The 24,037-nt window shown below is 35.6% G+C and overlaps 1 protein-coding gene and 1 pseudogene across 9 annotated transcripts in view; one reads left to right on the plus strand and one right to left on the minus strand.

Moving 5' to 3' along the window:
- The window catches only part of MIER1 (MIER1 transcriptional regulator), a 59,209-nt gene that overhangs the window by 11,143 nt on the left and 24,029 nt on the right, over nucleotides 1-24,037 (plus strand). For 5 of the 9 annotated variants that reach the window (XM_007089825.3, XM_007089826.3, XM_042997529.1 and 2 more), the window contains 5 exons: nucleotides 3,803-3,827; nucleotides 8,721-8,866; nucleotides 19,907-20,068; nucleotides 20,670-20,802; nucleotides 22,727-22,791. In XM_007089825.3, coding sequence (XP_007089887.1) covers nucleotides 3,803-3,827; nucleotides 8,721-8,866; nucleotides 19,907-20,068; nucleotides 20,670-20,802; nucleotides 22,727-22,791 — 531 coding nt within the window. Of the gene's footprint in view, nucleotides 1-3,802; nucleotides 3,828-3,956; nucleotides 3,994-8,720; nucleotides 8,867-19,906; nucleotides 20,069-20,669; nucleotides 20,803-22,726; nucleotides 22,792-24,037 lie in introns of all 9 variants that reach the window. The other 4 variants (XM_042997526.1, XM_042997527.1, XM_042997530.1 and 1 more) reach the window with 1 other exon arrangement.
- On the minus strand, nucleotides 14,083-17,824 carry LOC122241426 (annotated as a pseudogene).

The raw sequence follows: 24,037 nt of genomic DNA on the forward strand, positions 1-24,037 counted from the left end.
ACAGACTTGTCTCTTTTTAATGGATTAATAGTGTTTTGTTGCTTAGAAGAACAGTATTTCATTTCTAACTAGTTAAATGATAGACTTGAAAATTTTTTCCCAACTTGTTGCTATGAACCACTTTATGGTAACGACTGTTAAACATGTATCTTGGTATGCTTTCTTAGGCTTATCAGTAGGATAATTTCATATTAGCAAAATGATCACTAGAAGGGTTAAACCAACTTGTATTTTTCTACCAATAATGTACGAGTGCATCATAAATACATTTTCACTTCTAATGAAAAATTTTCTTTACTATTTGCATTTTCTAGTTTGTGCCTTTTCTAAAAATACAAAAAAAAGTTACAAATGAATACCTGTTTTACAGCTCTAGTTTTAAGCAGGTACTAATTTGTGCATCATTAATGGTAGATGTCGCAGGTTTTTCTGGAAGATATTGTTAAAGATACCACTTCCTAAATAGACATAGATAATAGTCTGACATGACAGATGATAACTTGCAGTCACATTTTAAATATACTTTGAACAGATGAAAAACATTCAAAAAAGTAAGAAAGTAAGGGGGAGGAAGGAAAGAGGTAAAGAGAAAAGATTTTTAATATAGTTGTTCCCCTGGAAGGTATAGAAATATTCAGGTCGTAGACTTCAGTTCCACCTTCACCACTTACCATGGATCAAGTCACATTATCTCCCTGGGTTTGCTAATCTATAAAATGATGTTGGCAGAGTGGGTGTTATTGCCAGGTATGTAGTTATGATCAAGTAAATTTATGCATTGGAGAATATGTAGTACTATATAAATGTAAGCTGGTTCTGCTCTTCTAAATACCTAAAAAAAAGAATGCTCACATTCTGTACTTAAATTTCCTGTATTATGATAGTGAACTTTTACTTTGAAAAATAATTTTTTTGCCTGCAGTTGGGACAAAAGTAATGTATAGTATAAAATTTTCAAATGCCAGTTTTCTAAAAGGTCAGTTTTTAAATTAATTGAGTATAATAAACTTACAAGAAATATCTCACTCTCACCCAGCCCAAATGGAAACAGTGTAATTATATTTTGAACATGGAATACTAAAATGTATGTCTAGAGGCATATCTCCCTACTTCCCCTTCCCTATCCTAACCTAGGTACACATCAGTCAAATTACAGTTCTTGAAACATTCCAGTATTTCTGATGTAAAATGGTCATTAATGCTGTCTTTGAATACTGGGTGTTCTCCTTTCTGCCAGCTAAACGTACAAATAATACCAGTCCTCTGAATATTTGGTATCTTAATTAACGGAAAATATTTGGGACCTTTTTCAGAACTTTAAAGTGATAGATAACTTTACCAATACAACACAATGATCAGTGTGGTATTGGCAGTTAGTGCTCTTTGAGGCCTTTTAAAAACTGCAAACGCCATTCACAACTCAGTGTCTTTGTTATTGCCAATACCTAACATCTGTGAAAATGTACCTTTTATTCAGAAGAATGACATTTTTAATCAGAAACCCCTTTTTATCAGAAGACTGTTAAATGGAGTAATTATTAGAGTGTTCAAAAAGAACTGAATGCTCAAAGAGCCATGTCTCTTAAGCTCCTAATTTGAAAGAAATGCTGATTTTCTTGTTTCTGCCCTGCAATATTTTCAGAAGTTTACTAAAAAGGAAAAACAGCACTGTGAGGCTACTTTGTGAGTGGCAAACCTGGGACCAGATAAAGACAGTCATCGTTGCCGTAGCCTTGGACAGAAATTGTGCTTAAACTTGGGAAACAAAGCATAACTGCATGACATAAAAGTAGATTAATATTTTAAAATATTGATTTGCTGTGTAATAATTTGTGTGGTGGTTATATCCGTTTTGAGCTTAGAAGTGTGTTACTCTGCCCATAAGATGTTAAGCAAGCTAGAAACCCTTTTTATAGTTACATTACTCTATCACCCTGCTTTTCAGCTTCCTGTTAGAGGAATGGAATTAATAAGTAGCACTGGTTTGACTCTGTGTGGCAGAGCAACTTTTAAGTAAGGGTAGTGGTGTGACACTTTAAAATATATAATACTGACTACTGTCAGTCTTTTATTAAAGTAAGTTGATGCTATAGTCAAGAGCCATTTTAAGAATTAAAAGGGAAAAAAAATAGGACCCTTGGGAAGTGTGCTTCAAAAGAACCTAAGTCACCATGTACAATAGAGAATGTCATACTTAATACAATAGCATACTATGGACAGTTTTCAAAATAGAATTTTAACACCTTAAAAGAAATTTGTCTTAGATGCCTAGTTTTTCAAAAATTTGTCACTTTCCTCATTTTATTTTGTTCTTCTCGGCTCCCTTCCGCATTAGTTACCAGAAAGAAGGAAAATAGAGATCTTCCTTATGATGGGGTTATGTCCTGATAAACCTACCATAAGTTGAAAATATTAAGTCAAAAATGCATTTAATGTACTTAACCTACTGAATGAACATCATAGCTTAGGATAGCCTACCTCACACATGGTTAGAACACTTACATTAGCCTACAGTTGGGCAGAATTGTCTAACACAAAGCCTATTTTATAACCATGTATTGAATATCTCATGTACTTCATTGACTACTAGACTGAAAGTGAACAACAGAAAGGTTGTATGGGTACACAATGGTTATAAGTGTATTGGTTGTTTGCCCTCGTGATCGCATGCCTGACTGGGAGCTGCAACTCGCTGCCACTGCCCAGTATCACAAGATAGTATCATACCACGTGTTGGTAGCCCAGGAAAAGATCAGAATTCAAACTTCGGTTTCTACTAAACGGGTATTCCTTTTGCACTATCATAAAGTTGAAAAATCGTAAGTTGAGCCATAATTGTCAGGGACTGTCTGTGCTGGAATAACTTATCTTTGCTAATAATTTTGGGCTTCCAGCGTGCCTGACTTCTAATGGGCATGAAATAGCTCTGAATGAATAAGAAAGGTTTTAACTATGAAGCATATGCCATTTGAAGCATCTTGAGTTTTTGTTATATATTTACAGAAGTTTATGTTTGTATATGACTTGTTTATAATTTTGAATTAACTGAATTTAGATAAAATAATAGCCTCAAACCGTCAAGTGGTTGTATTACCAAAATAAGTTGCTAACAGTGTTATCTTTAAATTTTCTAAATGCTTATAGTTAAATTTATGAGGGGTAGAATGCTACAGTAGAAGCAGCATGTTATAATTGGGAATGTTTTTGATTTTTTCATCAGAGACCTTAACCTTTCTAGACTTTAGCTCAAAGGTTACTAATTCTGTGATAATTTAAAAATATGTTGTTTGTTGTAAAGTTAGCCTAATGTACTATTTGGTGCTTAATAACATTTTACTTTTTCCTTCTACTGTATACAACATGATTTTTATTTAAAATTAACGTCTTGAAGTGTTTTCGCCTCCCTTCTTTCACGTATTTTAAGCCAGAGGCCAGCTTGTTAGTGAATCTTGTGTGTAATTTCCCCTTTATTGATAAGAGAAAATATTTCAGAAAGTTCTAATATCTAAAATCAGATCTCTTAAGCTGCATATGTTATGAGATCCATATTTGCCTTTAAAATCTGAATCAATTTCATATTATTGTCTTCATTTCTACATTCAGGAGTGTTTGGGATTTTTATATGTTTAAATATAATGTCAGAGAAAGGATTATATAGGTTTTAATTTGTCTTAGATAATTCAGATGTAAAAACTTAACTGTGATCTTTGATGTCAAACTGGTCCTTGAGTAATTCCTGTAAATTTTGCACAGATTTACTATACAAAGATGCTAATATTTCTTCTTTTCTCCCCCTCCTCAGCCATCTGTTGAGTCTTCAAGTCCAGGTAAGTATTTTCTGTATTTTCTATAATTTCTGTTTGACTAACATTTGTCCTATTATAAAAAGCCTAGAGGAGTTAGACTGTCATCTGACTTGCTTTTCTTCCGAATGCTTCTTTTCTCTGGGGAAAAAGAAATGGATGAAATATTTGACTGCCCATGAAAGTACAGGTGAGGCTGCTGTGAGTTCAACCTCATGACTACTTGTAGGTTCACTTTTTTTATGAATTACTACGTGTATTTCTTATAGGTTTTAATTGATATTTGATTTCAAGTAAATATGAAGTGTGCTTTTTCAAAAGGAGTCACTAACTTAGAAATATTTGCTTGTATAGGAAGCTCAAAGTTTTTGAGAAAAAAAATGCATTTAGTGAGGGAGAAAAAAAGCAGAACATTCAAAAATGAATATTCAATGTTATAAATTAAGGAGGTTATGTTTAGATTGAGTAGGATCTGATTTTACCCACAGACCATATAGAGGTTGCAAACGTGATCTTTTAAATTTTTTTCTTTCTAATGTTTGTTATTTTTGAGAAAGCGAGAGACAGAGTCTGAGCAGGGAAGGGGCAGAGAGAAAGAGGCAGGCACAGAATCTGAAACAGGCTCCAGGGTCTGAGCTGTCAGCACAGAGCCCGACATGGGGGTCGAACTCCAGGATGGCGAGATCATGACCTGAACCAAAGTTGGATGCTTAACCGACTGAGCCACCCAGGCGCCTTGCAAACATGTGATCTTTGACCCATATCTGGGCCACAAATGTTTTTTTGTTTGGCCAGTCTAGTGATTTTAAAAACCTAGAATATTTTATATAAAATCTGAATTTAGGCTTCTCATGATTAGTCAGAGGTTCTGGCACCGCTGGGTACAGCATTCCTTTATAGCAACAATTGGTTGGAGCCAAATAGCAGTCAGGAAAGAGCCCAGTCTGCCTTGGTGTCCAGAAACTTCACCAAGAGAGAGGACTGCCTTCTACAGTGGAGTACGTGTAAGGAACAGTGCGAGATAATTAGAGTCAGGAAGGGAGTTCTCAGAGGCAGGGTAATGTTTTATTTGAAAACATTGTATATATATTGAATATTTAGGTATGATACATTACTGAATTTTCCAGATTATTAAAGCAATCTTTCTATGTTGTAAATTTTAGAAAGAATGTTTGTAAAAATGCTTAATATATGCCTTTTTTAATGGTTTAGGATTCTTTTCATGAACACAAATAGTTGTATTCTATGTAGTACGATGTATGAAGTAAGAGTTGGATTAGGATACCTCCAGATCCCTTCCAAATGACTAGTGTGCTCAGTTGACTGAGTTTTTTTCGTGTTTATTTAGCTACAAATGTCTTATTCTTTTCTAATAGACTTGGAAGTAAAGTATATTAGGCGTTGTGACATTTCTGAAACTCAAGGATTTTTTTAAACTTATTTTATACATATGTTCTGGATGGTTGAGGTTGGAAGTAATCTGACCTCATAAATAGCAGATTATTTGTATCCTTTTTGGGACATGGAATTGTACCCAGTATTTTTTTTCTTTCAAACACAGACATCTTTTTCATTGAAAAAGTGGGTTCTAGTTGTTTCTGTTCATGTTGTCCCATTGCAAATAGACTGAGTTTTAGATATTTTTCAATGAATTTTTGAGAAATTCATCAAGTAATACATAGGCACAAAAAAAGTAATTACTTCAAAGGTGATACTAATGGCTTTCTCAGTTTCCATTGCATTTGAATTGGCCTAGGCTGAACTGCAAGAATAGTGGAACTTGAAGAATACAATGTTTTCGATGGCCTTTACTACTTGCTGAATGCTTCTACAAATAGATTGATTTTTTTTTGGTTTCGGACTAAGGAAGATCTTTTGAAGTAGATAGTGTTTGTAGTATCAGGTTTCTGCCCAAGGGAATATTTATTGTCCTTACAATACTAATTGTAGGCAGTTAACAAAAGTTGGTGGGAAAAAATTAGGAATAGAGGCTTCATGTAAAAAAATTTTTGGTCCACTGGTAAGAGGCTGTGTCCTTTGTAACGTCTGTACTTTGGAATTGATATTAGTAATAAGAGTCACATGACCCAGGCTCAGTAATTTGTCTCTGGACTTTCCCAGTGTAAACCTGTACAGGTAAAATACAAGACTTTACCTGTAAGACTAGTAGCCATTAGATGTAGGGATTTAGAGAAGGGAAGGAAATAAAATTATTAAATGAATGCACATGATATGTTTAATTTATCTTTTGAATCTTTGAAAAGATGTAAGATACCTTAGTAATTTTGTATTAGGGTACGATTTTATTACCAAGCTGACACTTGCCTTAACTCTGAAGCAAAATATGTATTTACACAAAGCACCAGACTCCCTGCCCCTAATAATTTATCTTGGGGATTTTTACCTCAAGGAGACAGCCTAGTAAGCTAGGAAAAGAATGGTTAATTGGTCTCAACAAGGCAAAAATAAGTCAAGTAAAACCAAGAAGTCAGATTAAGGCAAGAAAAGTGAAATTGAAAGTTAGAAAACAGTGTGGTATATATATGGAGAGGATTGGAGTGAGAAGGGGAAAAAGGTTCACCCACACTTTGTTATTTCTTGTAATGAGAGAGTAAAGTGGCAAGGCTTTAAATATAAATGGCTTTGCAAGTAATGACAAAAAATGGGAGACTTCAGGTAAGTAATATAGCACTCAACTTGGTGCTGTGTACTCATGTGAGTTTGTTTTGTTTTTGTTTTAGTTGGTGAAAGAGTATACGTAGTTAGGAATTAAGCATAATTATTTTTTACAATATTTGCATTCAATAGGAATTAGGATAATAGTGTACAGAGTTGTGGTGTGAGGTTGTTCTAGGATCTTCCTGCCTACAAAGGAGAAGAAAAGTACAGCATGATTTGTAGGAATACATGATTATTGACTAAGTGTCCTAGAAGGTTGCTGTGTGAACTGAAAAGTTTTGGGAATGTTTTTTCATTAAAAACTCAAAAAGAAGGAATAATGATTGGGACTATTAGGGACTTATCCCTAATAGTCTGTTTTTCAAGAAGTCAACTTCTAATGCTTTGTTTTACTTACTGGTTCTCTCACTGGACTGAAGGAAGAGCATACTGATGTAATGTATTACTAGTTAATGGTATTAACCTTTGTTATTAAGTAAAAAGCTACAACTAAATTAGTGGCTCTCGATGTTTTCTCATGGAACTTTTGTGTCTAGTCCCTTAGCCAGTACCAAGGTGCTGTATTAAAACTATGCCATGCTTTTCTTAATTATCCAAAGAAATTAAAACACTTTTCTAAGTGTTTTTATTTTGTAAATCATTCTAAAACTTTGATAGTTTGTTAACTTAATTTGTACTATAAGGTGATTTCTGATTTAGAAATAATAGTTATTTTATATTTAATATTAGTATTATGTTCGTCAAAGAGCAGGATGACTTCTAAGTGCTTCACCACCTGATCTGGCTTGCAGTTCAGTCATCTTAGTAAAAATAGGTTCTCTTCAAGTATTCTTTGAGGCAGCATACTTAATGTCTCTGAGGCTGTGGCTTCCAGGAAGCTTAGAATGCAGTAAAAGCACAGGCACTGAATTAGCAGACCCACGATTCAGATTCCGTCCTTGCCGCCTACTGGCTCTGTGAGTTTAAACGTGCTGCTTAAACTCAGCCTCAAGTTTTGGTTTTGTTCAAGTTTGGGTTTGAAGATTAAATGAGATACAATGTATGTGACGTGCTTGAGCCATAGTATTTGGCACACAGTAAGCACTCAGAATATGGTATTTACACTGAAAATTGAGGGAGATGACAAGAACCCTGAACCTTGAGTGTCCCCTTATCCGTAATAGTCTGTTTTTCCAGAAGTCAATGTCTAACGCTTTGTTTTACTTACTGGTTCTCTTACTGGACTGAAGGAAGAGCATACTGATGTAATATATTACTAGTTAATGGTTTTAACATTTATTATTAAGTAATATAACTTTTTAACAGTTTAAATTGATAAAAGAAATTGCTGATTGATTTTTTAAATGTTAAATAACTCGTTTATTCATAAAAAAATGAATTTGTAAACTTAAGTCCAGGTTTGGCAATAGCCAATTGTGGGGTAGTTTATAGAATGTATATGCTGAGCATTTGCAATCTACTATTACAGGCTTGACCCTATTGAGTACAGCAGTATTCCCCAGCCAGCAGGCTAAAAATAGATTAGCTTACACATCAGTTAGCTATTAGATTATTTTTAATGAGTTCATAAGAGTTCTGTATGCCATTTTAATAAATTTCAGTTTTATATTCTCTATCTGAATTATTTCAGACCAAAATCAACTAAATAAATTAAGGACGGCTACTTACATGCTGAAATATATTTCCGTGGAAGTGCTAATAGAATAATATTTGAATGTAGCTGTATTTTCATTACACTGTGTATTCAGATGACTGTATATCTCCCATGACTGTATTCTCATGGGCCATACGGACTCATACTCATTGGGTCTATTAAATATCAGTCAGATGATTAAGAATTGTGGTATTTCCCACATGAATTACCATTCTTACTTGATGTGATCCATTATTCTTTACAACTGAAATTTTGTGTTTAGATGACAGTACTCTTTTTAAGAGCTTGTACACACTTTTTTTAAAGCTATACTTCTCCCACCCCACCAGTTAACAATTTTAACTGTGAATATATAGAGGTGAAACAGGACAAAAAATAATCCCTTAGACAAGAGTTTTTTTTTACAGGGACAGAGTGATGAGTAAGGGTAAGAGTTTTAGAAAACTAATACTCGATGTGCATAGCTTTTCCCTGATACTTTTGTTTGACCTGTATCCAACTTCAAATAACATACACATTAAATAAATATTAATAAGATAACACTTCATTTGGTTTACCAAACTTTTTAAAATATTCTTTACCAGGAGGTTCAGCAACGTCAGATGACCATGAATTTGATCCATCAGCTGACATGCTGGTTCATGATTTTGATGATGAACGAACATTAGAAGAGGAAGAAATGATGGAAGGAGAAACAAACTTCAGTTCTGAAATAGAGGATCTTGCAAGGGTAAATAACAATAAGAGCTAGAGGATGAAGTAGTTAACGGCTTTTTTTGCAGATAGGGGAAACATTTGAAATTTTCATTCTCTACCTTTGTTTTTGGGGAAGAGTGGTGTTACATATAATTGATAGTGAAAAATTCTGTGTGGTTGTAGGTGAGATATTTAAAGTCTGAAATGAAAGGCATTTTTTTTAAAAAGGAATAGCTATTATGTGGAATAGAATTACTTGAGTAAAACATCACAGTTATCCGGTCAAAAATAGGCTATAAAGGTATGCTGAATTTCCTCTTACATACCTCTGTCCTCTCCCAGTTACTGACCTTTTACTCGCACCCTTTCAGAGCCAGAATTTTTTTTTTAATTTTTTAACGTTTATTATTTTTGAGAGACAGAAAGAGACAGAGTGCGAGCAAGGGAGGGGCAGAGAGAGAGGAAGACAGAATCTGAAGCAGGCTCCAGGCTCTGAGCTATCAGCACAGAGCCCGACGCGGGGCTCTAACCCATGAACCATGAGATTATGACCTAAGCCGAAGTCTGACGCTTAACCGACTGAGCCACCCAGGCACCCTGAGCCAGAATTTCTTAATAGTGGTCATCATGTTTCTCATTTCCAATTTATTCCATAAAGTACTCTGGATAGTTTCTGTCCCCTCCTATCAATATGACCAATGATCTTACATTCTATTCATCATTTTTCTCTCTATTCTCAGCCATATTCAACAGTTACTGTTTCCTTTTATTTGAACTCTGGAGTACCCTACTGTCCAGTTTTTCTTTTCTGTTTGTTTCTATTTAGTATCCTTTGCAGACTCATTTTCCTTCACCAAAGGTGAATTTGGAATTCAAATTTAGAATTCCCTAATTCTCAGTTCTGGATTTTTCTTCTGTCTATAAATCAGTGCGCCTCAGAATGTAGTATGAGAGTCAGCTGCTTCAGAATTGCTCATAGACTTAAGAAATGCGGATTTCTATGCCTCTCCCCAGGCATATAATTAGAATCTCTGTGGGGTGTATACACACCAAATTTGAAAATTACTAAATTAGGTGATCTGTTCTAATCCATTCCCATAGTGTCAGTATTCTTTATTTTTCTAGCATTAATATATTCCCTATTCCCAATTTTGTTTAACCTCCTGCTTGACATTTCTGCTTGGATATCTCCATAGACATCTTTACATTTTAAATGTCCAAAGCAGAACTGTTGATTGATCTCCTACTTCCTCCATCTGTTCCTTCCCTATCTTCAACATAAAAAATGGCACTGTTTTACCTTATTGCCTAAATCAGAAATCAGGAAATCCTCTTCCTTCATTCCTAATACTCAATCCTGAATAAGCCTGTCATTTCTTTCCACAAAGATACCTCTTATCTGACTGTTGTTCTATCTCTGCTGCCACTGTCTTGCCCAGGTCACCATCATTTCTAGCCTAGCCTATTACCACAGCTTCCTAACTGGATTCTCCATCTTTAAAAGAGGATTCTCCTCTTTTACCATTCTTTCATCCGGTATATTTCTATAATAATCATGATGGTATTTTCAAAATATTAATGCAGTTGTGTCAGCCTTTTATTTAAAACTGCAGTGTCTTCCTGTTACATGGGAAGAAAATCCAAACTCCTTGACCTGGCCAGCAAGGCCCCTGTCATGCTGTTACATAGCCACACCAGGTGCTTCTGTTCTTAGATATGCTGTTTCTTCCTGCTTCAAGGCCTTTCAGCTTTTTCCTACTCCTCGGTATGTGCTTTCTGAGGCTGGTTCCTTATCCCCTTAAGTCTGGGCTTAATGTTGCCTTCTCACGGTGACCTTACCTGTTCCCAGTTAGCTTTTTTTTTAATCCACTGTACCCGATTCAATACTTTCTTTATAACTAACACAATTTGTAATTATATGTTTGTCTCATTTATTGTCTGTGTCCTCCTTTAGTTCCATGAGAGGAGGGACAGTGTTTTATTCACCAGTGTATTTCCTGATACTTAGCAAGAGTGGTCAAATTTTTTGGATGAAATGATAAATCACTCTGGTATGCTCTTATTAAAATGTATTGTGTATATGATCTGGTACACCCCATGACAAAAAGAACATACAAAATAAGTAAGACGTAGTATCAGCCTTTACACGTTTAGAGTACATAATATTTTGGAAAAATTAATTCTTGTATAGTAATATGTGTTGCCGAGTTTTAGTTTTTATATTGCACATTTAAAGAACTAGAAAAGGAATTCTATTACTATCTAGTCAAATCTTGTCAGATGGTCCCCTTTTGGATCTTTTAGTAATTAAAACTAGCTTAATCCACAGTGCCTAAGCAATTCAGTGTTTTATTGTTTTAAGCCAGAAAACAATTGGTCTTAGTGACCATGATGTATAGTTGTTATAAAAGCTTTTCAAGAATGGGTTAAAAAGCACTTGAGGAGCGTGGAGTCAAAACTGTTCTTTACAAGAGGCTAGAAAGTCATTCAGAAGACTGTTATAGTTTGTTTGAATGATCTAGAACCTACGTGAACATCAAAGGAAATGGTTGATTTAGGACTCAGTCGCAGTCACTTCATATATTCATTAAATGGAAGGCAGTTATTTGCCTGTATTTCACAGAAACTTCTATCACTTTAGGTATATTTTCATTTCTGAATAACCCATCCATGGGATAACCATGAAAGGAGGAAAATCTTATATATTCCATTTTCTCACACTCTATGTTGCTGAAATAATTAAGTAGTCACTCAGGAGGAGATAATCAGTACAGGTTGTGTGGTAGAATGATTATTGGTTGTTTTTTTTTTTGTTTTTTTTTTCTGTTTCTGAAAACAGGCTATTACATTTAATTAGTACAAAATTGCTAATGAGCTTTGCTAAAAGTTTGGGCGTGTTGTTGTTTCCTATTTCTCCTTTATTCTGCCTCCTTTGGTCTTTTACAGCCTCCCCATATTTGCTTTCAGGTGACCCTTCCTTAGGAAAAAGAATTTAAAATAGAATTTTTTATAGAGGATATAGAAAGGAAGAGAAAGGGGAGCCAATCTTTTATCATTCTCCTCAAACAGGCTGTCTTACATCTTTTCAGATGCTTCTAACTTTTCCCAGAATAATTAAAATTTAGGTTTAAGTTGCGCATAATCACCAACGCTTCATCTGTAACCTGCAGCTAAGCTAGTTTAGGGCCAATATGTTGTGTTTCTTAAAGTTATAAACTTTTTAGGTATGAACCAAACCAAACTGGTTTTTGTTTTTATTTAAAAAATGAGCCAGATTTTCTCACTGATTACTGATATTCTTTTATAGAAATGAAACATTACAGTTCTGTCAAGAATCAGGTGATTTTTTACCTGGCATGTTGGTTGTATGACATGGACTTCTGATGTAATTGTGGCAGAATTTTGACTAGCAATTCATTCAGGAAATGTCAATAATTGCATGGCGTGTAGTTTTAAGTTCATTCAGTTTGAAATCTAAAGTTTTAAGTGAAAAGTAGCTTTTCATAGAAGAAGCTTTGATGTTTGTTGTTACATTTTGTACAGTTCAATACAGGCATGAATCTTAATATAAAATAATTATGTAAGTTCAGCATTTGAATATTTTAATAGAATTAGATATACAGGTTAGAATTTATAGTGGTAATCTTAGAAGGGGTATCAGAATCGTTCCTGTAGTGAATATACTTTTGTTTGCTTGAGTAGCAATATGCAGGCTGGCTTAACTCTGTTTTTCAAATGTACTCTTAAAATTCAAAGCCTTGTTTTGAATGGCACAAATGTAGCAGTCTGTTTGGGAGAAGAGGGATCAGGATCAGCTATATCTTTATGTATTTATCTGTATTTTTTTAAAAATCATGTTATAATAATATTATACTTAATACTCATTTTGAAGTGCTAGACACATAACCATCTGGTGAATCTCCAGAACTGGAAAATAAAGATTAAAATGTGAGAGGGTTTTGTGAAGTGTACACATGACAAGAATTACATAGAATAAAAAGAAACCCCAGTGTGGGAGTTCTAAAGAAAAGTTAACTGCCTCCATCCCTTTATAGTTTATCTTATAGTGAAGCCCCAACAATCCCAAGAGGTTGTTTACCTTAGGAACGGTCTGGTCTCTCTAGTCCAGTCTGGATGTGTAGTCCCTTATGCCATCCTGGCTGGAAATCAGTCTCTTTCCTCCTCCTTCCCCTCTTCTTTCAGTAGCATTTACTGGTAAATTGGTTGTGGTACACGGTATAAGAAGCGTACTGTGTCCATCCAACAGATGACCCTTGAATAGCCAATATCTGCTGTCTCCTGCAGTCATTTCTAAAAAGATCTAACATGAACGCGGCTGAGAGGGACCCACTCCTCTATGGCTGGCAGATGGACACCACTCCAACCTTAAAATAGTGCTGTAGTTATTTGGTAACTTTACTGTTTTGAAGTTAAATGGCAGATAGATAAAATGTCTTTTGAAAACATCTGTTCTTTTCACCTCCAGCTAGCCTCCTTTTAGGTTATGCAGCCGTGATTGCTCCTCTTTTTGTTATTGTGCTTAGTCAACTTATTTCTTAAAGCACAATATGCAAGTATAGTCCATGTTCCTGTATTTTTATTCATTTTGTGCTATGTCCATATCTTCCATATATTTCATTCATTCATTCATTTATTGAGAGAGAGACAGCGCGCACTTGTGCACGCAAGTGAGGGAGGTGCAGAGAGAAAGAATCCCACGCAGGCTTCACTCTGTCAGCATTAGTACCCAACATGGGGCTCAGTCCCATGAACCGTTAGGTCATGACCTGAGCTGAAATGAAGAATCGGACGCTTAACCAACTGAGCATCCCAGGCACCCCTTCCTTATATTTCTTATTCCTTTTATTTCTCGGTTTTGAGGAAGGCAGTACATATGCATGTATATGTAAAGGTACTGTGAAACATTTAGTCAGACTTCCTGATTCAAAACTCTACTGCAGGTGTGTGACTCTGGACAAGTTACTTAATTTCATCAAGCGCCAGTGTTACTACAAGGATGATATACGTAAAACATTTAGCATAGTGTCCTATGTGATAATCACTCAATAAATCTTAGTAGTTTTTATCATTCATAAAATTCTCAAAGATACTTGTAACCCCCAAACTGTGATGTTCCATTCTACTTGACCCATAATTTTTTCTTTCACTTTGTTTCTCCCACTTCTATACTTACATACTACATTTGTATGGATGGTAATAAGACACTACTACTTTCTTGTGGTGTTTCAGTTTAACTTGAGGAAAGCCCCTTATTAGTACCTTATGGAACATAGACTTTGACCATATAAGTTAATGAGAGATTATCTGGAACAGGTGACTGGCAGACCCCAGTATAATAATGTGCCGAGTCAGCCACATTTTATTCAGCTTTTAGTCTTTTTTCAGAGACAAATGGCAAGGAACATTTGTTTTATAGGGTATCATTACTGTTTATATCAGTATTTTTGGAGGCAAATAATAGAGATCCATCTTGAACTTACTTAGACAAAATAAGGAATTTAATGTAAGGCTCATGTAATTTTAATAAGGGCAGGGAGATATCTAGTCCTTAGGGACTCAGTGCCACCAGAAGATATTTTCTGTTTCTGCTGTTCTACATGGTGGCATCCTTTTTCAGACCAACTTTGTTTATATGCTGTCAGTTTCCAGGTCTCCAAGATGTACTGCTTAAGATACTCTATGTTTTTTTAGCTGTTGTTGGTACAGATCTGGAAACAAACTATGGCCAGGCTTGGGTTACGTGCCCATTCCAAACTTATGGCCAGGAATGCAGTGATTCCAATTGGATCAGATGCTATGTAGTCCAGAAAGTGAGCTCTCAGTCAAAATACATGCTTGGAATGGAGGAAAGAACATTCCTGAAAGAAGATGAATATGGAAATAGAAAGAGAAAGGATTTGAGGGGGTGGGGCAGACAATAAATTATCCTTACAGGGTACTTGTTAAATGCTACGTACATCCATTAGTGCATAGTAGGGACATAATAAATGCTACTTGAATTTGAAACTGAGGATTCCTCAGCAAAATTGATTTTGGTTTTTATTGTAGTACTTGTAGCTCAGTGTTTGCTGCAAGATCTTCACTTTATACCTTAGTTCAAGTAAGATATTTTTTATACTAATGTCAAACTCTGTCTTGTATTCCTCAGTCTTGATTGTCGTTTACTAACTTGTTGCTTACAAACTTGGTATTAGGTGACAAGAAATTAAGTTAAAAGTCAATACCTAAGCATAAGCATAAAACCGCTATATCCTTTATTGTTAATATTAAGCAAGCATTTCCTCAGTGGAATAGGCAAGGATATTTTGTTTACACGTGATAGAACCCAGCTAAAATTAACTTTGAAGTTTATTAGAACTTTATTGGTTTTAATTTATTGTTTTTAATATTTCTTAGAACTGTTTTAGAAGTTATATGAATGTGTATCTGGGAATACGGAGTGTCTAGAACAGAGATTCAGTGTCACCAAGACCTCTTAATCACTCTTTACTAATGGTTAAATCCTGTTGATTTCTTCAAGGTCTCTTGAGTTTTTTCTCTACCACATCCACTAATTTAACTAGTTTAAGCTCTAATTATACTACATGTGAACAATAGCAGTGGATTCCAACCTAGCTCTGTCTCTGACAAACTAAATCTTTCCCTGCCAAAGTCCATCTGGAACATTTTGTTACATGTATAATCTTCCCTAAGCCCTTGTAGTGTCAATCACTGCTCAACAGTTACTCTCAAATGCAGTCAAAAGTAGAGTGTAACACTTTCTACTAGAAACTAAATGAAACTAGAGAAAGGTAAAAATACAAGATCGAACTTATTTTAGTTACTACAGATGCCTTCTGCTCTAATTAGGGTAACCTTGTATTCATTTTTGTTTTTGTACCTGTGCGGTAGTCATTTCCTCTGACTTGAGTGACTTCTTTATCTGCCAGTTCTGTTACTGTTTCTTCACATTCAGTTAGGTCTCCAAATGTATTGTGACCAACCACTTTCAATTCTCCTCCGTTCTCTGCTTAGTCAATATTAGCAGTGTTGCTAAATTTTTCTTTGAGAAATGAAAAGTGAGTCACAGTTCTTTTTTTTTTTTTTTTTTTTTTTTTTTATTTAAAGGGAACTTTTTATTGCTTTTTATGTACAGAAGACTCAACATTTAGCCCAGCTTGGTGGCCAGTTGTTTAGCCTTTGTCTTTTCTAGCTTGGCAGTGTGAGCTACTGACTTTGCATCTAGGATGTTGCCTCCCCAGTGACCGCAGATCTCATCATATCTGTCATGGTAATTGGTCCTGATGGCTTCCACCAGCTTGGCCAGAGCTCCTTTGTCTTCCAAGTTAACTTGTGTGAAGGTGACAGTGGTGCAGGTCTTCCTGTGGACCAAGTAGCCCAGCCTGGCCTTCCCCTTGATAATGCGGTGGGGAATCCCCATCTCACAACGCAGAACAGTCAGGACGACAACCAACTCAGGGGGATCCACAGCATGTGCAATCACTACCAACTGAGCCTTCTTGTTTCTGTTAAGTTGGTGACAGTATTAACCCCGGCTGGAAGGACAGACAGCCTCTTAATGGGGACATCCCCTTTGTCAGCAGCTTTCTTCTCAGCCCGGGTCAACAGTCTCTGCTTTCTTTTCTTTCTTCATCTTTGGTCTGTATTTATGGGTCAGCTAAAGCAGTTAAGTAGCTCTTTGGCAGTCCAAGACATGGGTGAACTGGTTAATCCTGTGAGGCTCTTTCAGACATTGATAGAGACTAGCCCTTTGCTGCTGCAGTTGGATGTAGCGGGGCCATTTGACAAAGCAGGTGGGGTTCCTTTTGGGCTAGGTACCCTGTCCGATACCAAAACTCTTGAGCCTCTTCTCAAACAGCAGGTTGACCACCTTCTTGGCTTCCTGCTTCCTCATGACAGCAGGGGTTGGGGCCACCTTCTTCCCTTTAGCCTTCTGTCCTTTTGGCATCTTGGATGGCTGGAAAAGAGCTCAAGTGAATCATCCTTCTTAAATGCTTATCTAGGGGGACAAATTCTTGACCTAACCATGGAAATGAGACATTCCACGTTCCCGATAGTAATTAAAAAAAAACCCAAAAAACAAAATAAAAAAACTGTTCCATGCAGTTAGTATGTCACCTATCCTTTTGACATATAACTGACCTGGGTTAACAGATGTTAGTGATAAGCCTTATTAACAATAATAATCAAACTTTATTACCTCTCACTGGAAAGGAAATTTGCAGGTATCTTAGACGTAAGATAAGTGGTTCTCAAGGTAGTCTCATACCAAGAGCATCAGTATCACCTGGCACATATAAAGTGCACATATAAGTGCAGATACTCAGGCCCAACCTCTGCCCTGCTATAGTAGAAACTTGGATGGGGCCCAGCACTCTGTTTTGATAAGCCCTGAAGGTGATTCTATTGCCCTCGAATATAAGAAACCAAAGCTAGAAAGCCCGCAAGACATTTGATCGATAACCTGCCTACTTTGTATGTTCTTTCAAAGCATCAGTTAACTCACTTTTAAAAATCAGACGTAATAGCAGTCTATATTAGGGAAGTTTTAAAGATGAGATATTGATGAAACAAACTCTTCATGAATTCTTAAAGTCTGTGTAAATATTAGTTGCAAACTTAACGCTGAAGCTTTTTTGGTGCATTCTTGTTCATAGTAGTGACTGCCATTGTCAGACCTTCTAATTTGTGGTATAGAGTGAGTTTATGGAAAATACGAGCTGGGATTAGGTCTAGGTATTATAGAAAAGTCTCTCAGGGCATGAGGTTTCTTTCTGCTTGGTTTTCTTACTTGTACATAAAGGTAATAAACTGTCCCACTGGTGCTTTTAAAGATCTGTTGAGATTGCATAATACTCTTCCTTTGCTCTTGTTCAGAAGAGAGAGAATAAGATAGTGGAATCAAAGCACTTATCACAAATGTGCACATAGAAGACACTTTAGGGCGGCTGTTTGTTATTACTGTGTATACAACCAACCTTTTCTGTAGCTTTCTTTTATTCTACTTTCTTGATTTTGAAGTTCTGTTTTAGTTCTTAAATCCTGATTTTCTAATTCCAAATTTCTGTGTCCTGTACCAGGTCCATGGTACGTGGATCTCTGCATGGATTAGATCCTTGAACACCTCAAGCACTGTTTGTGTTATTGCACTTTGAGAAACACAATAGGAGATGCCAGTTAAGTATGCCAGCTAGTCATTCAGCTGGAGTGGTAGTGGTAGTACCTTACCTGTTACAGTTACCACTTTTCAGGTTGTGGCTGTTGGGGGTCACCAGGGCTCTCAGAATTGATTTCTCTTTTAGAGATAGATTCACAAACTAATATATAACTAGAATCTCCATTTACAATGTGAAATACCCGTGTTAAAAATAATTTTCTTGGGGCGCCTGGGTGGCTCAGTCAGTTAGGCAACTGACTTCGGCTCAGGTCATGATCTCACGGTTCACGGGTTCGAGCCCCACGTCGGGCTCTGTGCTGACAGCTCGGAGCCTGGAGCCTGCTTCGGATTCTGTGTCTCCCTCTCTCTCTGCTCCTCCACTGCTCATGCTCTGTCTCTCTGTGTCTCTCAAAAATAAATAAATGTTAAAAAAAAAAAATTAAAAAAAAAAAAAATAATTTTCTTCCTACCTCTTTCTGTAAGAAAAATTTTTCAAATCATAAACATTAGTTGCTTCCTGCACACAAATTCTGAGTGATGGGAGTTAAACGTATGATCTAAGTACTTAGTGTCATCAGGTTATATCATCCAATCTGATTTATCCATCTCTATTGGAACAATGTATGTAACACATGGGCAACTTATTTCTGTCCATGAATAATGCCGCAAGACTGCTGGAGAAATACAAAGCATGTTTTGTTTCATGGATGCCCTTCTGGTAGGTTCAAAACTGCCTATTAAATTTTTCTCAGAGAGGTGGAGCGGGGGTTGTAGAAGGAGGGTGTGCGTGAATGTGTGTGTAATATGTTCAGGTGATTTGGATTACATTTTTTTTTTAATGTTTATTTATTATCGAGAGACAGAGAGACACAGAGTGTGAGCAGGGGAGGGGCAGAGAGGGGGAGACACAGACTCTGAAGCAGGCTCCAGGCCCGAGCTGTCAGCACAGAGCCCGACGTGGGGCTCAAACTCACAAACTGCGAGATCATGACCTGAGCCAAAGTCGCACGCTTAACTGACTGAGCCACCCAAAAACCCTTACATTTTCTTTTTATAGTCAAAATAGTCTCCTATTTCCCTGATACTTTATATCACTTGGTTACTGATTATTAGAGTACCTTCCATAGAACACTTGATTTCATTTCATTGCATATGGATATTTCTTCATTTCACTCTCAGGAGGTATGTTTTTTAATGGGTATTACTGGCTGAAGCAGTATTCTAACGTACTGAAGAGTGAGTATAGGCTTTTGGAATTAGACCTGAATTCTGGCTCTACTATTTGTACCCTGTATCATTTTGGGGGAAGTTGCTTAATCTGTGAGCCTGAGTTTCTCATCTGTGAGATGGGGTAATGTAACAGTTTTGTAAAATGGATTGTAAGGATTGCATATGACATGATTTTACATTATAGGTAACCCTAGAAAAGAATGTATGACTAATGTAATCCAGTATTATTCTTATATTATCATTATTGTTTCTTTTAATGTGTTTGTTTCTTTTTGTTTTATTGTTTCTTATTGTTTCTTTTAATTTTCCCACTCCCAAATTGTATATGGTACTCCTAAGTGTGAGTATCTATACATAGTGTTAATTGTCAAGCTACATTTATTGATCGCACAGAAGAACGGTTCTAATTCTAAGCCAGTGTTACTTTTTATTATGCTTAAAGATGTTATTGTTAGCAATTAGAATTGATCAGTCTCTTATAGAAATTCTTGAAAGACGAGGATTTTCCTAGGCTTCAGAATTATTTTGGCTCACCTTGTATGATTTGAGAATTCTCGATACAGGTCTAAAAGTTTTCTGTGTGGAATGAAGGCTGTAGATCTGTGAATTACAGGAAAATGAAATAATCATTTATTCAGAAGTTAACTTTTTATTTGGTCTATTTAGGAAGGAGACATGCCAATTCATGAACTTCTCAGTCTTTATGGTTATGATAGTACTATTCGACTCCCTGAAGAAGATGAGGAGGAGGAGGAAGAGGAAGAAGAAGGTGAAGACGATGAAGATGCTGATAACGATGATAACAGTGGCTGTAGTGGGGAAAATAAAGTAAGGTTATATACAGTAATTCTTAAGATTGTAGTCTTTTTTCTTGTTGCAGTAGTAATTTATTAATATTGGAAGTTGCCTGTAATCTACTCCTGAGAAAGTAATAGTTTTATCTGTGTCTTTGTGCATTTCTTTTCAGTGTCTCTTGTAAGTAAATTTGAACTAACTTAAAAAAAAAATACTGTTTCTAAGTAATAAAAGCTAATTGGTAGTTCTGTATTCAGTTTTCTTATTCTGTTTTGAAATAATTTGATTTATAGAGAAGCTCAAAGATAGTATAGAGTGTTCCTATATACTTTTTACCTGACTTCCCTTGTTTATATCTCATGTAACCATGGTATATTGTCAAAAGTAAGAAATTGGCACTGGTACTATTAACCATATTAATTAATTAAACTATAATTAATTAAACTATAGACGATTCAGATTTTGCCAGTTTCTCCACTAATGTCCTTTTTCCTGTTCCAGGATCCAACCCAGAATACCATGATGAATTTAGTGTATTTATTTTAGTTTTCTGGTTGTATTTGGAATACTGTAACCTTTCATCTGCAACAGTTTTCCTTACATCTTAAAGAAATTTAATTTTTTTATTCTACAGGAAGAGAATATAAAGGACTCATCAGGTCAAGAGGATGAAACTCAGTCTTCCAATGATGATCCGTCACAATCTGTTGCTTCTCAAGATGCCCAAGAAATAATCCGGCCACGTCGATGTAAATATTTTGATACAAGTAAGTATCACTGGTTGCTGTGTGGATAATTTTTACCATTTAATATATGATGGAAAATTCCATTTCTTGTTCACTCATCTGTTTGAATTCATTTACTCTGAAATCTCGCTGAACAGTGTTAGGTTTTGTTCTAGGCTATTAGTTTAGCAGTGCTAGGGCCCTTTTTGTCCGTGAGTAGATTGCAATAATTGTTGCATCACTGTACTACTTAATTTTGAATGTGTTCCTTTTTTTCCCCCCCAACGCTTCTTTGAATTTAGTTTGTTTCATGGTCATCTTTTTTAATTTCTCCTGGTATTTTCCTCGGTGTTAATTTTCTACTTTCTTTGCCTTTTAGCCTTTTTTACCTATATTCATAAATACTGCTTTTTTCTAATCAGTGGTTCCTAGTTCTAAAGAAGTGGTTTACTCTTGAAACGATAATATGTTTTATACGGAAGATCTCCTAATTTTACTACAGTTGTAATCTAGCCACAGATGACCAGTAGTTGAGACATTTAATGTACGTATCTTGAATATTTGCATGCTTCATTTGCTCCATGGTATTTCATTCTAAGCAGGAATCATTACTGTAGGTGACAGCTCTTTGATAAGAAAAAGGCAACCATTAGTGTTATCAGTTCAGACTTGTGGTCTAAATTTCTATGCTTTATTTAAAAGACAGAAAGACACTCGAAGAACAACCACCTGTCATGAAATGTGTGGTAATGTAATAACTGATTAAACATGGCTACTGCTTCGTGTGAAGGATTTCTGTTACATACTTAGTTTGCAAGTGAATGTAGTGCTGCTAATATTTTATTGTGAGTTTTACGCACTGAGTCTGGGTGGCTCAGTCAGTTAAGCGACTGACGTTGGCTTAGGTCATGATCTTGCAGTTCGTGGGTTCAAGCCCTGCGTCAGGCTCTGTGCTGATAGCTTGGAGCCTGGAGCCCGCTTCAGATTCTGTGTCTCCTTCTCTCTCTGCCCTCTCACACTCAAACATTAAAAAAAAATTTACTGAGTTTTGATCAAAGATCTGGTCCACTTGAAAAGAAAGTGTATCACTATAAAAAGAGATGGGTTAATGAAATTACTGTGTTTTAAGTTTGGTGAAAATCTGGTGTTTTTCCTTTTTCTTCTTAGATAAATTGCCAAAGTTTGGTTAAAAGTGGGATGCTAAGTGACTGCATTCTAAAACAATATTTATTTCATGATCTGGTATTTCAGTTGTGATGCATGTATGCATGAAAGCGATGTATGTATACTGCCTATCTTAGCTTTTCCATAGGAAGATTTAATTTCTGAATGTAATTTACCCTTTTGAACTTTGTATGCCATTTTACAGTTGAGAAGATGCTGAAACATGTAGTAGGTCTTAGATTTCCTATCCCAGTATGTAAATACAATTTTACTCCAAATGTAAACAAACGGCAGCTTGCCTGCTCTCAAGAAAACAGAGGTTGAGGAGAATGGAGGTCTTCATACATAGCCTCCCTTCACACTCCCACAGAGTGTTGCTAAAAAGTTCTCAGTATCTCAAGGAGCACTGATTGGAAACTACTGTTTTTGTTTTATCCAAATTCTCATTTTATTAGGGAAGAAATTGTGCTCCTATAATTCTGTCACCAGAACCAGAATTAGGTTCAGGAACAGATTATCTTGACTCTAATTAAACTTTTTTTCTTAAATTTTCGTAGGAAATAATTGTCTAAGGATGAGGTTTTCTAAGATTGGAATTATCCTAGGTTTGTGGATTGTTTTCCTGTTTTAAACTGATAGGGTATTATTTTATTATTTGATTAGAAATATCTTGGCCCTATTCTGCAGATACTTTCAGGCATACTTAAATGTTCGATGGTAGATGTAAAAATAACATACAGCTAGATATACAGATGTGGACAGGAAAAACAATCATTTTATAATATTGTCTTATTTATTCTAGATAGCGAAATAGAAGAAGAATCTGAAGAAGATGAAGATTATATTCCATCAGAAGACTGGAAAAAGGTAGTTAGAGCCATATTTTCCCCAAGTTTAGGTAAATTAACATTAAAAACAAGTATAATTATTATTTTACTAGCTCTATATATTGATAAAGTTGAGGTAAGCCCTTTTTTAAATGTTTGGAAGACGTTCAGATTTATTTCCCTTTAATATATCAAAGTAAGAATACTTAATTTTTTATAAAATAAAATAATGGCATAGAAAGAATTGGACTCTTTTTGAGCAAATCCATCTCAAACCAAGAACAGAAATTGAAATTTCTAGCTAGTGCCAATTTAGTTTTTTGTTGCACTGTAAAAAGTATCACAAGTGAATGTTTTTTTAAACTTGGGAAAGCAATTGAGGCTTTGGTTTTGTTAAAGTGGCTTTTGTTTAATAATTTAAATTGTAAGTTTTTCCATGCCATATTAATGTTGATATTTACAATTCAGAGTATGTTGGATGAAGGGACACATTGGAGCTTCTCTATAGCTATCCATAATAAGTTAATTTCTAAAGTGAATCTAAAGATTATATATTGACATAAGTTTTTAATTATAAAACTATATAACTGTACAACTTAGTTTTACAGTAAAGTAGAAGAATTAAATTTAAGTTGTTACAAAGCAGTTGAACTTACTAGGAAAATATGTCAAAATATCATGTAGAATTGATTAGAGCAAATCATTTATATAGAAGGATGATACCATTCTTTCTTTTTTTGTTTTTCTTTTTTTTTTCCTAATGTTTCTTTTTTTGAGACAGAGCGAGCAGGGGAGGGGGCAGAGAGAGAGGGAGACACAGATCCAAAGCAGGCTCCAGGCTCTGAGCTGTCAGTACAGAGCCCGATGTGGGGCTAAAACTCGCAAACCACAAGATCATGACCTGAGCCGAAGTTGGCCATTTGACTGAGCGACCCAGGCACCCCTCTTTTTTTTTTTTTTTTTTTTTTTTTTTTTTTTTTTTTTTTTTTTTTTTTTTTTTCCTTTAATGTTTATTTTGAGAGAGCCTGTGCATGCCAGGGGGAGGGACAGAGGGAATCCCAAGCAGCTTTCAACACAGAGACATGGGGCACAGTCTTCTGAACTGTGAGATCATGACCTGAGCCAAAATCAGGTGCTGGATGCTCAACCAACCGAGCTCAGGTGCCCCGAAATGATGTCATTCTTATTGAGACATATCACTGTGTTTTGCTGTTAAAAATTACATTGAGCATTTTTTGCTGTTCTTTTTCCTAGGTCTGATTTTAAATTTAGTGCATAAACAATCA

The sequence above is a fragment of the Panthera tigris genome, chromosome C1 (genome assembly GCF_018350195.1).
Source record: "Panthera tigris isolate Pti1 chromosome C1, P.tigris_Pti1_mat1.1, whole genome shotgun sequence".
NCBI lineage: Eukaryota > Metazoa > Chordata > Mammalia > Carnivora > Felidae > Panthera > Panthera tigris.